This window comes from Castanea sativa, chromosome 7 (genome assembly GCF_040712315.1).
Source record: "Castanea sativa cultivar Marrone di Chiusa Pesio chromosome 7, ASM4071231v1".
NCBI lineage: Eukaryota > Viridiplantae > Streptophyta > Magnoliopsida > Fagales > Fagaceae > Castanea > Castanea sativa.
The window spans coordinates 8,594,721-8,608,898 of NC_134019.1; the positions used below are offsets into that span (position 1 = coordinate 8,594,721).

Sequence of the window (14,178 nt, forward strand, 5' to 3'; positions counted from 1 at the left end):
TTAATCTATGGGGCATTCAAAAGAGTGGTCTATAGTTTTGGTCCTAAAGATTACTAATTTTTATGAGGGATCAGTGGTTACTTACACAAGTGAAGAGACTTGGACAAGCCAGGGAATGGTTAGTTTGGACTTTGGATTGAAAGAGCAAAATGAGAAGTAAAGTAGAGTTGGGCGAAAATTGCACTATTTCCCCTCAATCTAAACAGACCAAAAAGACTAATTCTTTTGTCATAACTTAATTATAAGAAATTGATAATAACCCAATGCTTTCCCTTTTTCTTTTGCCATAAATTTGTCTTCCTATTTCATATAGTTGGTTTCATGATAAAAAAGAATGGTAGAAAATTATTTTGCTAAATTAAAATTTGTTATCTCTAAAAATGGTGTCCAATGGAGGAAATTGATCTTTTTCCATCAATTTTGGCCAACTTCAACTAGCTATGATTAATAATTTTGGCGCTCTACCATTTCCACAACGGTGGATGAGGCACTTAGAAAGATTCATGAATTCCATTAGAGTTAATTGGTCAATATTCAAATTTCAATTTGGAATAGAGAATATATGGAAGAAAAGTCAGAAGACTATGCAAATTGAGTTGAAAATTTTGGACCAGAATTTCACTCTCAATGAACCCTCTATTCTAACCCGATTAAGAATATATGGGAAGTTTGAAGTTTGAACCAAAAACACAGAGAGAGAGAGAGAGAGAGAGAGAATTTCTAACCTATGAATATAATTGAAGTTTAAACAAGAGATGTCAACTTATCCTTGAAGTTTAAAAAACTATAAAATACTAGTATTATTTTTTTCCCCATTTTCGTTTTAAAATTCGAACAATTTATGTGAAATTGCTTTATAAGTTGAGTAATTCGATGTATAATTGACTTTGATCCTTACTTATACAGTTATACCAGACCAAAAGAGTTCAAAGAAAACACAATTTTTTTTTTTTTAAATTTTAACAATTACTTTCAACAACAACGCAAAACAATTACTTTCAACAAGAAGTAGAGACAAGAATAAGATTGAACTATTTTTAAAACTTAGATAAATTGCATTTTTATCCTTGAAATTTTGGCCCTTCAAAATATTTGATCTTGAATTTTTTTTTTTTAAATATTTTCATCCTAAAATTTTTGGTGAATTATATTTTGGTTTATTTAAATATTCCAGGATTTGTTTGATTTTGGTCACTTGAATATGTGGTTAGTTCAATTTAGTCCCTTAAAGTTGAAGACATGGTGCCTCCTCCACACATTTGACTAGTAATGTAGACAAAAAATAAGTAATTAGGGGAACTGAATTCTTCCATTTTTTTGTTTTTTTGAGAATATTTTAAAATTTGATTGGTCAAAATGGGATGTTTTAAAATTGAGGAACCAAAATCAAACTCATATTTGAGAAAATACAATTTACCTTCAAACTTCAAAGTAAAACAAATATTTTCATGCTAAGAACCTTCATAACACAATTAACACGTTTTGGTGTTTCAAACCGAGATATCTAAAGTTTAAATTCCCTCTCTCTAATGTTCGAGTTATAAAAAAAATATATATATATATATATATATATATATATATTTCTATTATAATTCTCCCAATTGCAGGGCTAAACGCACCGTCTGGCTTTCTGGGGTGCATGGGCAATAATAAGATAACAATAATATAGACCCCTGTATCAAAAAAAAAAAATAATAATAATAATAATATAGACCCAATTCTTCTCGGATAATTCCCTCTCTCTCTCTCTCTCTCTCTCTACACACACCAATACTGAGTCACTGACCATTACATATTTACATACCATATAATGCTTTCTTCCTCCTCAATTTCGTTGGACTTTGTGAGTTCTAACTCTCTCTCTCTCTCTCTCTCTGTATTTGCAGTCAATATTGAGACTTTTTTTTATATCAGTCTATGCTTTTGGTCTTTGATGCAGAGTTTTCATTTGGGTTTCTTCAGAAGACCAAGACTTTGTCATTCTCAGGTGGGTTCTTTACTTTTACTTTCAACTTTTACTGTAATGACTTATATTTGTTTGGTTGCTGAGAAAATGGAGGAAAAGTAGATTTTTTAAATGAAATGTGTTTTCTTTTCCTCTTAAAAGTAGCAATAATGAAAAAGGTCATCCAGATGAAACTTTGTGTGTTTTTTGTTTAATGTCATTTTAAATCTTCACTTTCTTTTGTTTTCTGAATTTAATGTTCTGAAACTGATATGTAGTTATGTTCTTCTCTTTATTGTCTTGTTTGTGTTTGCTTTAATTTCCTTTTTTTGTTTTATTTTTCATGTGATTAACGACCACCACCTCAACAAGCTAAAGTGGATATATGGTTTGAAATCAGGACATCTGCAATGATACCATGATAACTTAAGTTAAGTTGATAGGAAAGAGTAATGCCAGGAAAAACAAATAAAAAATTCACAATCTTTTTTACAATTATTGAGGTGGCATGTTATGATTGGAGTAACATCACTTTCACATGAGCTACACAAGTTTTATTAGCATCAATCATAATATGCCAACTCAACAGTTATGAAATTCTCTAAACAAAGAAGAAGAAAAAAAAAGTCAATAGATGTGAAAATAAATTGTAAAAAAATTTGTCCCTAGATTTATTGGATTTTTTTGCTAAGCTGATTTATTGGATAGGAAGGAGAGAGGAAAATGGTGAATTTTAATAATTCAACCATTCTTCTAACAACACGAGGATAGCATTTAAGTGGTTGTTATTAATGCATATGCATAATGTGAAGGATTTATTTTCTTTCTCTTTTGCAATGCTTAGGGACAAATCTTTGATGTGGGTGGGAGCATTCAAGAGGACTGTGACCATATATTATTTCTACATCACATTTTTATGTTAATGGCTCCAAATATTTGAAGGGTCAAGGGTTTATTCAAGATGATGGATTTGTACCTTCAGCACATGTAAAATGAAAATGGGTCCTTTATTGTTCATGGTACAATCAAAGATGTCCTGAATAACTTTAGACCATAAGTTTTGATTAATATCCCGTTCTTTGAGCATTAAATTTTGGTGATAATGCACTTTACAGTTTACACTATCTAAGCTTGAGGTTGTTTTTAAATCATTCCCTCAACTTTCAGAACTTGCAATTCCTTGACTATTACAACCATGTCAATGTGCCTCTTCTGTTATGGTCCGTCAAATTTTTGCCATTAACCAGCCTAAAAACGATGAATTTTCTATTTTCTGTTCAAAGCAGTGTTATTTTTGTATGAGTTAATGGCAAGATTCTAATAGATGTTATGACAGAAGGGACACATTGATATTGTTGTAATAGTCAAGGGTGTAAATTGCAAATTTTCATAGTTATGAGACCGATTAGAAGCAACTGCAATCTTAGAGAATAGAATTGAACTTAGAGGGTGTAAATCAATGAGAATGTCTTCACCAAAAAATTTATATTTATCTATTAAGTGTTACCACAAAGGAAAAAGGGGGGAAGAAAATTAATAGAAATGATAAGAATAATCGTACAATTCAATTCTTCTTTTTCAAAGGGAAGATTTATTTATTTATTTTTTTGATAAATAAATAGGGAAGAAAACTTAGGAATGATCTTTCTCATATCTTTGTTAGACTTTAATTTGGAGGATTTTTCAATCAGGATGCTTTTTTTTTTTAATGACTGAGCCCATCCCATGTGTTGCAGTTTGTTTCAGAAGGCACTCATGTCTCCAAGCAATACTCTACTTAGTCTCCAAGCAATGCTCCCCCCCCCCCCCCCCCCTCCCTCTCTCTTCCAAAACAATCTTAACAAAAGAATATTTTGTAATCTAATAGCTTTTCTAGAAGCTGCTTCCCCACTTACAGTTAGGTATCATAATGTTGTGCAGGAAGGAAGCATTTCAACGTCAGGAAATAAGCAGTACAAGGGCACTTTTATAGCATACAACAACTCAGTCACAAAGGATAATCTTCTGATTTCCCACCCTCCAGTAGCCAAGCAAGATAGTCCACCTCCTTTGGTCAGTGCATTAAAAGCTTCAGCTGAACAAAACGTTGCTAGTTTTCACTTCCCTGGGCATAACAGAGGACGTGCTGCTCCATCTTCTTTAACTCAGCTGATTGGTTCAAGACCATTTCATCATGATTTGCCTGAGCTTCCAGAGCTCGACAACCTCTTTTCTCCAGAGGGGCCAATTTTAGATGCACAAAATCTAGCAGCCAAACTATTTGGATCATCAGAGACATGGTTTCTTGTTGGAGGTACCACTTGTGGAATTCAAGCAGCAGTAATGGCTACTTGTTCTCCTGGAGAATTTCTAATTCTTCCTCGTAATTCCCATATATCAGCTATATCTGCCATGGTATTATCTGGTGCACGACCTAAGTATATCATACCCCAGTGTGATTTTGATTGGGACATTTCTGGTGGTGTGACTTCATCACAGGCAAGTTCAGAACAATTATGTTCATGTTTATAGCATTGCTTCTGTGTGTTACATTTTGACCTGTAAAGGCAGCTTATTGCTGATAAGAAATTGGTATTCTAATGTACTCTGGACAAGATTGTTAAAATCGTCCAGATAATTTTAAAGCACACACAAACTCCTTGTAGTGGCTTTCTTTCTCTCTCATTTTAACAGTATAACAGCCTTTTTGTTACCAAACTATGTGCAAATATGAATCAAGATGACTGTTTTTACAGGTAGAGCAAGCAATCAAGGAATTAGAGATGGAAGGTCAAAAGGCAGCAGCAGTTTTTGTCACTTCCCCTACTTATCACGGTATATGCAGCAACTTGACCGAGATTTGCCAGCTGTGTCATTCTCGTGGAATTCCTGTGATTGTGGATGAGGCTCATGGGGCACATCTAGGATTCCATCCGCAGCTTCCTAATTCGGCCCTCCAGCAAGGAGCTGATCTGGCTGTACAGTCCACTCACAAAGTTCTATGCTCTCTTACACAGTCATCAATGCTACACATGTCAGGGAATATTGTAGATAGGGAAAGAATCTGTAGGTGTCTTCAAGCTATTCAAAGTACTAGCCCTAGTTATTTGCTTTTAGCATCTTTAGATGCCGCTAGAGCTCAATTAAGTGAAAACCCAGACACTATATTCAACAAAGCAATGGAATTGGCATTCGAAGCAAAATACTTGATCAAACAAATACCAGGCATTTCAGTGCTTGACTTTGCAAGCTTTTCTAACTTTCCAGTCATTGACCCTTTGCGGCTTACTATTGGTTTTTCGCAGCTTGGTTTGTCTGGTTTTGAAGCTGATGAGATCTTATGTAGAGATCATGGGATCATCTGTGAACTTGTAGGGACCCAATCTATTACTTTCGCAATCAACCTTGGAACTAGTAGAGATCATATTCAGAGGCTTATATTTGGAATAAAGCATCTAGTAGCAACTTCTGCACCAATTCATAGAAATAAAGGGGGGGTAGAGCATAGTGGTTGTACACCCTTTGCAGATATCAACATGAGCATGACTCCTAGAGATGCCTTTTTTGCAAGTAAAAAGAAAGTGAGAATAGGAGAGAGCCTTGGGAAAGTTAGTGGGGAGCTTGTATGTCCATATCCACCAGGGATACCAGTTATCATCCCTGGTGAGGTTATTACAGAGAAAGCTTTGGACCATCTGCTGGATGTTAGAAGCAAGGGTGCTGTGATTACTGGAGCTTCTGATCCTTCTCTCTGTTCCATAGTAGTCTGTGATGTGTAGTTCATTCCTAGAGATATTAGCACCTTGCTGCTGAGCCCTTATTTTCAGCTGAGGGTAGTGGCAAAGTGCATGAAATGGGAACGAGTGTAGCTTATATGTACATACCTACTTCAGATAACAGTGAAAACGATTCTTTTCTTCAATGGAATATTGGCCATTATTTTTACAGCATGATCCAAGATACATGGCAAGAAATCAAAATAGAATATAGAAATGAAGTCTGTTTACAGAGCAACTTTGTTGCATGCGAAGTATTTGTAACTTAGGTACTTAGTCTTTCAGTATGTGCAAAATCTGCTCTGGGCGAGGACTTCTTGAAGTTAATACATATTCTCTTCATTAATGGCCACTTACCGAATTTTCCCTCAAACTAGAAACTTGCTCAGACTTATTACATGATGATTTTAATCTTCTATGTGTGCTGCTTTTAATCACTTGACTAGGTAGACTGACTTCGTAGTCATGTAATTTGTTTAGATGAGTGAATGGATCATGTTATTAAAGTACATGTAGACAGTTATTTTAATGGGATGGAAGAGATTCTTTTTAATTGATTTAGGTAAAAACTGTCCACCAAAATATAGTCTGTATAACATTGAAAATTTCATCTGCATTTAAGTTTTAGAAAGCAATTGACACACTGTGACAGTGAGTGTAATGTAAGAGAACAAGAAAAAAAAAATCTGTGGACAGCTTTTGTATCACAACTTTTGTCATAAACCTTAACTCTAATAGGTAATAACTCACAATTTGCTGCATCAAAATTGTGACAAAATGTATGGTCCTAAATAAACCGGAACAAGAATGTTTCATTCATATAGACTATGAATCCATTGGGTGTTCATAAATATGATAGAAAGTTATATGCAAGCCTGAAAACTTTGTTGATCAAAATGATGCCTTTTTTTAACAGCAATTGTCTTTTCATTTATCAGTTCAAAATCGGTACATGGCTTTATGTTTGAATCTTGTTTGGTCAGGTTTGCTATTAGCAGCTCTGTATTTGTTGAGTTGTCAGTGTTGTGTTTACAGTTTGGATATAATCAGTCCATCGAGTACTTGCCTTATGAGGATTAGTGACTGATTATCCTCCGTAAGGCAGTAACTAGGCAAAAATTCCTTAAGGTACAATGGTACCACCACTTTAGTTTTGACACAGGCTACATTCAGACCCTATATCCATATCTATCAATGCATGGATCAATTTACTCTCCAAGATATAACCTGTGTGTGTGTGTGTGTGGAGAGAGAGAGAGAGAGCAAATAGTAGAACATTCAAAACTCACTAGAATCAGCATAGGCGGAGTTATATATATATATATATATATATATATATATATATATATATATATATATATATATATAAAATAAGAAGAGAAAAACCATACAAAAACAGCGCCAGGGTGGTTCCCACTGACTCAGCCCTACAAACTTGACATCCAACAGGAGAACTTAAACGAAAAAGAAAATAAAGTGTACAATGGGCCTCCTAATGATCGGCCATGAATCCTCAATAGAGTAATTGTAATTGGCCACATGTATTCTAATGTGTCATTTTATCTTATTAAAAATTATACTCTCAATTACTCTATTAATGGACATGTCCTTTTCATCACTTCTGTTAATGTTATTCCAGATTTTCTTCTAACCATTTTTGTTCCTTCAATTTAAATTTGATGATATTACTAATTTAATCTAACACCCCCTTCATGTCCTGACCTAAACTCTCCTTATTAAGTGGAACCCAACAAGTGAGAGTTTTTTACATGAAAGGTAATGTGGAGACAGGGTTTTAATTCTTTTGAAACCAGATAAAATAAGTCGTACCCCGTGCACAAAACTCCCTTTTTCTGTGAGATTTAGGAGAGGTCATTGTTCACAGTTACCCCAATTTTTTTGGGAAAGGCTAATTCTTTTGGTAGAAGACACTTGCCAACCCACCTGGCTCTATATTGAGATAAATTACCAAACTATCTTGAGCAACTCTCAATCTCTCACTCCTCCCTATGTGTGTGTTTGGCAAACTAATTTTTGCCAACTTATTTTACTATTCAGCTTATTTTGGCTACTATTCATGGACCTCATTGCACTTTTTGGTACTATTCATGGGTCTCACGGTACTATTTTAGCTAATTTTTACTTTTATCTACAGTACTTTCAGCAAAAAGTTTTCAATTTCAATAAAATAAATGAATCTCAAACAGACCCTATGTCTTTAAAAAAGTTTCTTCATTTTCTATCCTATCTTTGATTGCATTTCCACTTATAACTAACAGAATATCCAAATTTACAATCAAATCCAATATAGGCTAGATTAACATGTAGCCTCACAATCAGTGGAAAAAAAAACAATGGGTTTAAAGATTTTTAAGTAAAAGAGTGAAAAAAGATATAAAACAGAAGAAGTAGTTCACCTCGACGACACAAGCGGCGTGGCCAAAGCCGTGACCACTAACATAGTAAGCAAAGATAAGATGCCGTTTTGGTGCGATCACCAGGACCCGGTGAGTAATGTTTTGTTCCATTTGCATCCTCAACTCTCAATGTTTAAGTGGTGTACCCTTATCTTATCTTTTTTTGTTTCATGTTTTATCATGGAAGGAAGATAGAAAGAAAGAAAGGAGCGTTGAAGTAGTGGTGGCCGGGATTGGAGCTTCCAGTTATGTCCCAACCCAATTACCCCACCTATTTCATCTGTTGAGTAAGTTTATTTTCAAAACTTTGTCACGTGGCAACTTGTGAGCGATAGAATCATAAACCTACCATTTTATTTTCACTACTTATAACTCGCCACGTAAACAAGTTGTGGCAAAAGTTGTGAAAATTATCATGGTAGTAGACTTACTCCATTTTCTGCCACAATCTCTCATAATTATTTTGAAAAATGCTGATGTGATTAGTACTAGAGATATAAAAAGGCGATACTAGGGCTAGATGAGAGTTTGTAAAAAAAAGTTTGTTTGTAGCATTACTCTTTATTCACAACTATGATATGATTAAAATAAAATAAAATAAGTGATGGCATGTGAAAATGACAAGTAGCTAATTACATATTGCCACGTATGATAGTTGTAAAAATTATATGTGGTAAAGAGTGTGATCTTAGAATTACATGCTCTTTATTATACACTTATTGTACACACAAAAAATAAGAGTGTGTAATAATGAGTGTATAATAAAAATTTATATTAGTTTTATGCTACAAATTTAAAATAAAAATATATATATATATATATATATATAAAAGCAAGCTGTAATTTTTCTTTCATATCATAATAAATTTGACAATTTATTAAACTAATTACACAATATCTTTCACTTGTCCATGGAAATTCCAAGTTCTATCCATCATACCATTAGTCTATGGGGCATTCAAAAGAGTAGTCCATGGTTTTGGTCCTAAACACAACTAATTTTTATGAGGGATCTGTGGTTACTTACACAAGCAAAGAGACTTGGAGAAGCCAGCGAATGATCAGTTTGGAATTTGGATTGAGGGAGAGAGAGGGAGAAGTAAAATAGAGTTGGCCGAACATTGCACTATTTCCCCTCAATCCAAACAAGCCAAAAAGACTAATTCTTTTGTCATAACTCACTTATAAGAAATTGATAATAACTCAATGCTTTCCGCTTTTCTTTTGCCATAAATTTGTCTTCCTATTTCATATAGTTGTTTTCATGATAAAAAAGAATAGTAGAAAATTATTTTGATAAATTAAAATTTGTTATCTCTGAAAATGGTGTCCAATGAAGGAAATTTATCTTCTATATCTATACTACTATTTAAGGGGCCTCCCCTATTTGGATTCCACATTTTGAATGCTTAAAGTACCCTCATCATATCCACTTACAAGTTTTCAACTAACGAGGATAAATATGTAAATTAAAACGTTTACACTTTAAAACCTACAAACTCACGTACGTTTTGCAGTTTCTATCTCACTTTCTATCTCTCATTCTTCTTCTGATTGAAGACATTTAGTTTAATTCTACATCCTCCTTTCTTTTTCTTCAGATTAAAGAAATTTATTGGCAGAAGCTCCAACAAATTTTCAGGTTCTATCTTTTGCAAGTTCTCTTTGTTTTCTTTTCTTTGGTTTACGATTGTCTTTCTTTGAGTTCTACTTTTTTTTTTTTTTTTTGATATGTATGACATTAACTCTTTTTTTTCTTTTTTCTTTTTTAAATGTAATTTTGATCTTCCCTATCCCGTTCTCTCTTATCCCAGGGACGACTTCTCAAAAAAAAAAAGATCATCTTCTCTCTCGCGCTCTCAATCCTCAGGTGTGTGAATTGCTTGCTCACATTTGTGTCTTTTTTTTTTCATTAGAGAAACCATTTGAATAAGTATCTTTGTTTTATTTTAAATGGTTGTTGATGGCATATCTCTCTATTTGCGTTGCATATATCTCTCTATTTGAAGGATTAATTACTTTGATTGCATATCTCTCTATCTTGAATTCCATAACATAATCATTTATGCGTTTCACTGTAAAATTGTCACCTTTATTAGTGTTTTTCACCAGTTCTATTCATGGCGTTAAATTTTTTTTTCTTTACTTATTTATTTAAATAGTTGATGATTAGATTTTAAAGAATCCATGATAGAGTTAAATTCTAACTTTAGTTTGTTGATTAAATTTATAAAAATTAAAAAAAAATACTTGGTTTAACCCTAATTCTTGGACGCACAAATTTTTTAGATTGCATTGAGGAGTTATTGGAATGGAATATTAGATAAGTTCGAGTGAGAGACTTTACAAGAATTATTATATGTATTCCTCACATAAAGTGGTTGTTATCTAAGAAATTGTTGTAAAAAAATTTCTTTTGTAATAGAAACTATATTTATCATTTGTATAATTCTATGTCAAATTCAATTAAAATTTTTTTTCCATAAGTATTAACTTACTACTTCATAAAAAATGTTACATACATTTTCCTCAGTTTTAAAGGTTGTTGATATATTTGAAATTTAAACTATTTTTAACTTTTGTTATGGATGTGTAGTAAGTGGCTAACTTTTAGGACTAAAGAGCTAAATTTTTGGATTAAACAAAAATTGATAAATGTTATTAATCCTGACCTCTAAGAAGTAGGAACTGTGAACATTTTTTGAAAATAATTTCAACTGTTTAAGTAGTAACTTCTCAAGTAACATTGAAGACCTTAAATAAAGGAACCACATCTCCTAAACTTATGCCCGCAATAGAAAACCACTGACACTAAAAATAGTATAATACGGTTCAAATACAACTCAAACATTAAAACTATCTACTCCCACTAATCCACCAATAACCATCGTGAAGATATACTCTTATCCTCAGTCCCATTTGCTTTTGTCGGTTTTACGAATTCTTTCGTTTGTTTCAAACAACAATACATGTTTCATTACATCTCTGGCAAGCACTAATGCACAAGTATCATTTCATAAATCATCATATCAATTAATTCAAATTTAATTTTATAATAAAATATCATTTGAAATTTTAAATAGTGTGATGCACTATAGTTTGTCCTTTAACAAAAAACTTATTAATTTACTTATGTACCTTATAAAAATGCAATATAAGTATTACTAATCATAATTTGTCAATTTTAAACTCATTGGATACTCAGCTATTGTAAAAATTAGTAGAAGCATCCAAATCCCAATCCAAAAATGCAAGCCATGTACCAGGTGGTTGGGTAGCTTTTAAACGTGGAATAGAAAGTGAGATTTTTTTAAAATAGTACATGGATAGAACATTAGATTTTTTTAAACGTAGTTATTAAATTTTAGGATCTTTTTAGGAACATTTCCTTTAACAAAAATCTTATTAATTTACTATTCCATAAAAAATGTTACATACCTTAATTACATAGTTTTTATATAAATTTTTTTTTAAAAAAAATTGGTAATTAAATGATAGTTCTTCAAGTCCCAAGCTGAAGTAAACCATTTCACATACATGGAGCTATGCAATATCATCACAAGGTCAATTCAAATATTTCATTTTACAAGTTTATGCTTCATATTTATTGTGCTTATTATTATTATGTACGTTTTAAAGTCTCTATTAATAACACAAACTAACACATTTTATATCATAGGTTCATTGCAAATGCTGCTGGAAAGCAATTAGAATGTGGAACAAATAGCATTGATCCACCAACTTCTCCGCCGTAGCCGGCATAATATTAATAAGTTCACCTATTCCATGTTTCAGATGTAGTGTATTATTTTACAGTTTTACCTAATGTAAATATTTCAGTTTTTTACATTGATCCATCAACTTCTTCATAATAGTTTTTGTAAAGGTCATCACGTGTATTTTGTAAGTAGTTTTATTGTTACAATTTTATTATGCATTTTCAATATATGCACTATTTATAAAATTTATTTAGAGGATCTTTTTTTTCTCCTCCTAAAGGTTAATACTAAATTATTGCATCATCTTCCAATCAATAACATGTTGATTACTGTATAAATTAAATTGGTAAAAATGGATAATAGTTACGGAATACTAGCCTCTGAGCACGCGCTCACGTGCATGCTCAGAGGCTCTTCTATTTTTTGGATAAGGGTTAATTTAGAGCATTTATTATAATTTGGGAGTACTACATTTTTAAATCACAAAAAAAAAAAAAAAAAAAAACTTAGGGGTGTGATGAAAAATTATTTTACCGCACATAATAGTCATCACATCCCTAGAATTTTTTTTTTTTTTTTTGTGATTGAAAAATATAGTAATCCCAAATTATAATAAATGCTCTAAATTAATCCTTACCCAAAAAATAGAAGAGCCTCTGAGCACGCGTGTGAGTGCATGCTCAGAGGCTTCTTCATTGGAGAGTTCATTTCAACTAAGTCTTCACATAACTTGCTTGACTGTGTTGTTGCAATCCTGAAACCATTATGAACCAATTAGTTTTATATTTAAATAATTTGAGAGAGAGACCTAAACAAACCTAAATTTGTTGATGTAGTCAGAGTGAAAGATTTCAGACACGTTGGTTTGTAATGCATATTCAAGATAAATTGATATGTAGTGCTTTGATGGGATAAGGAAATGGTAATTATAACTGTATTCCCTAATCCTCATTTCAAATTTGAATCCAACTTGTACGTGGGTGATCCCCATTTTGAATTCAAGTGCAACTGGGTGGGTTAATGGTATTGGCAGTGAAGGCGGGTTTGAAAGATTGAATACGGGTAGTTTTTTTTTTTTTTTTTTTTTTTGAATTTGATTCTTGTACTACTGTATGTGCCTACGTGGGTTTATAATGTCTTCACTTTTCTTTGTTCACAATTTTATTATTATTTTTTTTTTTGTCAAGGGAAACCGGGTATTCAAAAAAAAAAGTTAAAGTCTTTTTTTTTATTATTATTAGAAAAAAAGAAAAGAAAAGAGTTAAGTCTTGATAAAGAAAAAGAAAATAAAAAGAAAAGTGAATAGTAATGCTTAGTTTGAAATCAACAGGACTTTTTTTCTTTTCTTTTCTAAGCAACAAATCAAAACGTGGAAGTTAAATATTGCCTATTTTGTAGGCATGATTATAGATAGGAGTTAAAGATGCATTTTTACTATGTTATCCTCAAGCTTTATCTCTACTTAAATGTAGGATGTAGGGATATTTTGGAACAAAAAAAAAAATTCGATCCAAACAAGTGCTACCACTTAAATGGTAGTATAGATACCTAAAATATAGGGTTTTTTTTTTTTTTTTTGCTTGGAGTTGTAGTAAAATAGGAAACTAATGTTGACGGACTCACCTCCCTAAAAAAAAAAAAAGTTGATGCAAATTTATTAAAAGTTACTCTATTATTTAGAAGCAATATTCAGCACAATTTTAAAATTTATCTTTAAAAATAAGTTCTCTAGTATCATTCTTGTTTTAGTATGTAAATAATAGGCAAAATTTTAGGAATAAAAATACTTAAAACATTTTTTAAAATTTTTTTAATGTAAAACAGTGCTAGCATACTATTAAAATAACTAAAAAATAGGGATTTTATTTTTGCTTGAAGTTGCAAAAAAATAGGAAACCAATTGATGGATATACCTAAAATATAGGGTTTTTTTCTTTTTCTTTTGCTTGAAGTTGTAGTAAAATAGGAAACCAACGTTGAAGGAATCACCACCCTAAAAAAAAAAAAAAATTGATGCAAATTTATTAAAAGTTAGTCGATTATTTAGAAGCAATATTCAACACAATTTTAAAATTTTATCTTTAAAAATAAGTTCTCCATATCATTCTTGCTTTAGTATCTAAATAATAGGCAAAATTTTAGGAATAAAAATACTTAAAACATTTTAAAAGAAAATTTTAGAGAGGTGCTACGTCCACAACATTTTTACAACAATTTTACAACAAATCATAGGTGGTTAATTGTTATAGGTTCAAATTTGAATCTAACACTAAGATTACTTTTTTGTCCCAACAATAACAACCAGTAACAACTTGCCACTTAGGATTTGTTGTAAAAATGTT

At 31.8% G+C, this 14,178-nt stretch overlaps 1 protein-coding gene across 3 annotated transcripts; it reads left to right on the forward strand.

The window, feature by feature from the left end:
• Nucleotides 1–1,713: 1,713 nt before the first annotated feature.
• Nucleotides 1,714–5,874, forward strand: LOC142642234 (uncharacterized). 3 transcript variants are annotated; one of them, XM_075816570.1, is made up of 5 exons: nt 1,714–1,843; nt 1,940–1,987; nt 3,866–4,238; nt 4,326–4,427; nt 4,685–5,874. In XM_075816570.1, exons 1-5 carry the CDS (start codon nt 1,811–1,813, stop codon nt 5,701–5,703), a joined length of 1,575 nt encoding a protein of 524 aa, XP_075672685.1. In that variant the 5' UTR covers nt 1,714–1,810; the 3' UTR covers nt 5,704–5,874. The 3 variants fall into 3 exon arrangements, with proteins under 3 accessions (XP_075672685.1, XP_075672683.1, XP_075672684.1); XM_075816568.1 differs by having other exon boundaries at nt 3,866–4,427; XM_075816569.1 differs by lacking the exons at nt 1,714–1,843; nt 1,940–1,987 and adding an exon at nt 2,750–2,964 and having other exon boundaries at nt 3,866–4,427.
• The last annotated feature ends 8,304 nt before the right edge of the window (nt 5,875–14,178 follow it).

What these genes read in the sequence shown, in the direction of transcription:
- LOC142642234 (XM_075816568.1), top strand. Translation starts at nt 1,811, where the DNA reads ATGCTTTCTTCCTCCTCAATTTCGTTGGACTTT. An exon ending in CAAGACTTTGTCATTCTCAG is followed by an intron (nt 1,988 to 3,865) that starts GTGGGTTCTTTA and finishes AATGTTGTGCAG; the next exon opens with GAAGGAAGCATTTCAACGTC. An exon ending in TGTGACTTCATCACAGGCAA is followed by an intron (nt 4,428 to 4,684) that starts GTTCAGAACAAT and finishes TTTTACAGGTAG; the next exon opens with AGCAAGCAATCAAGGAATTA.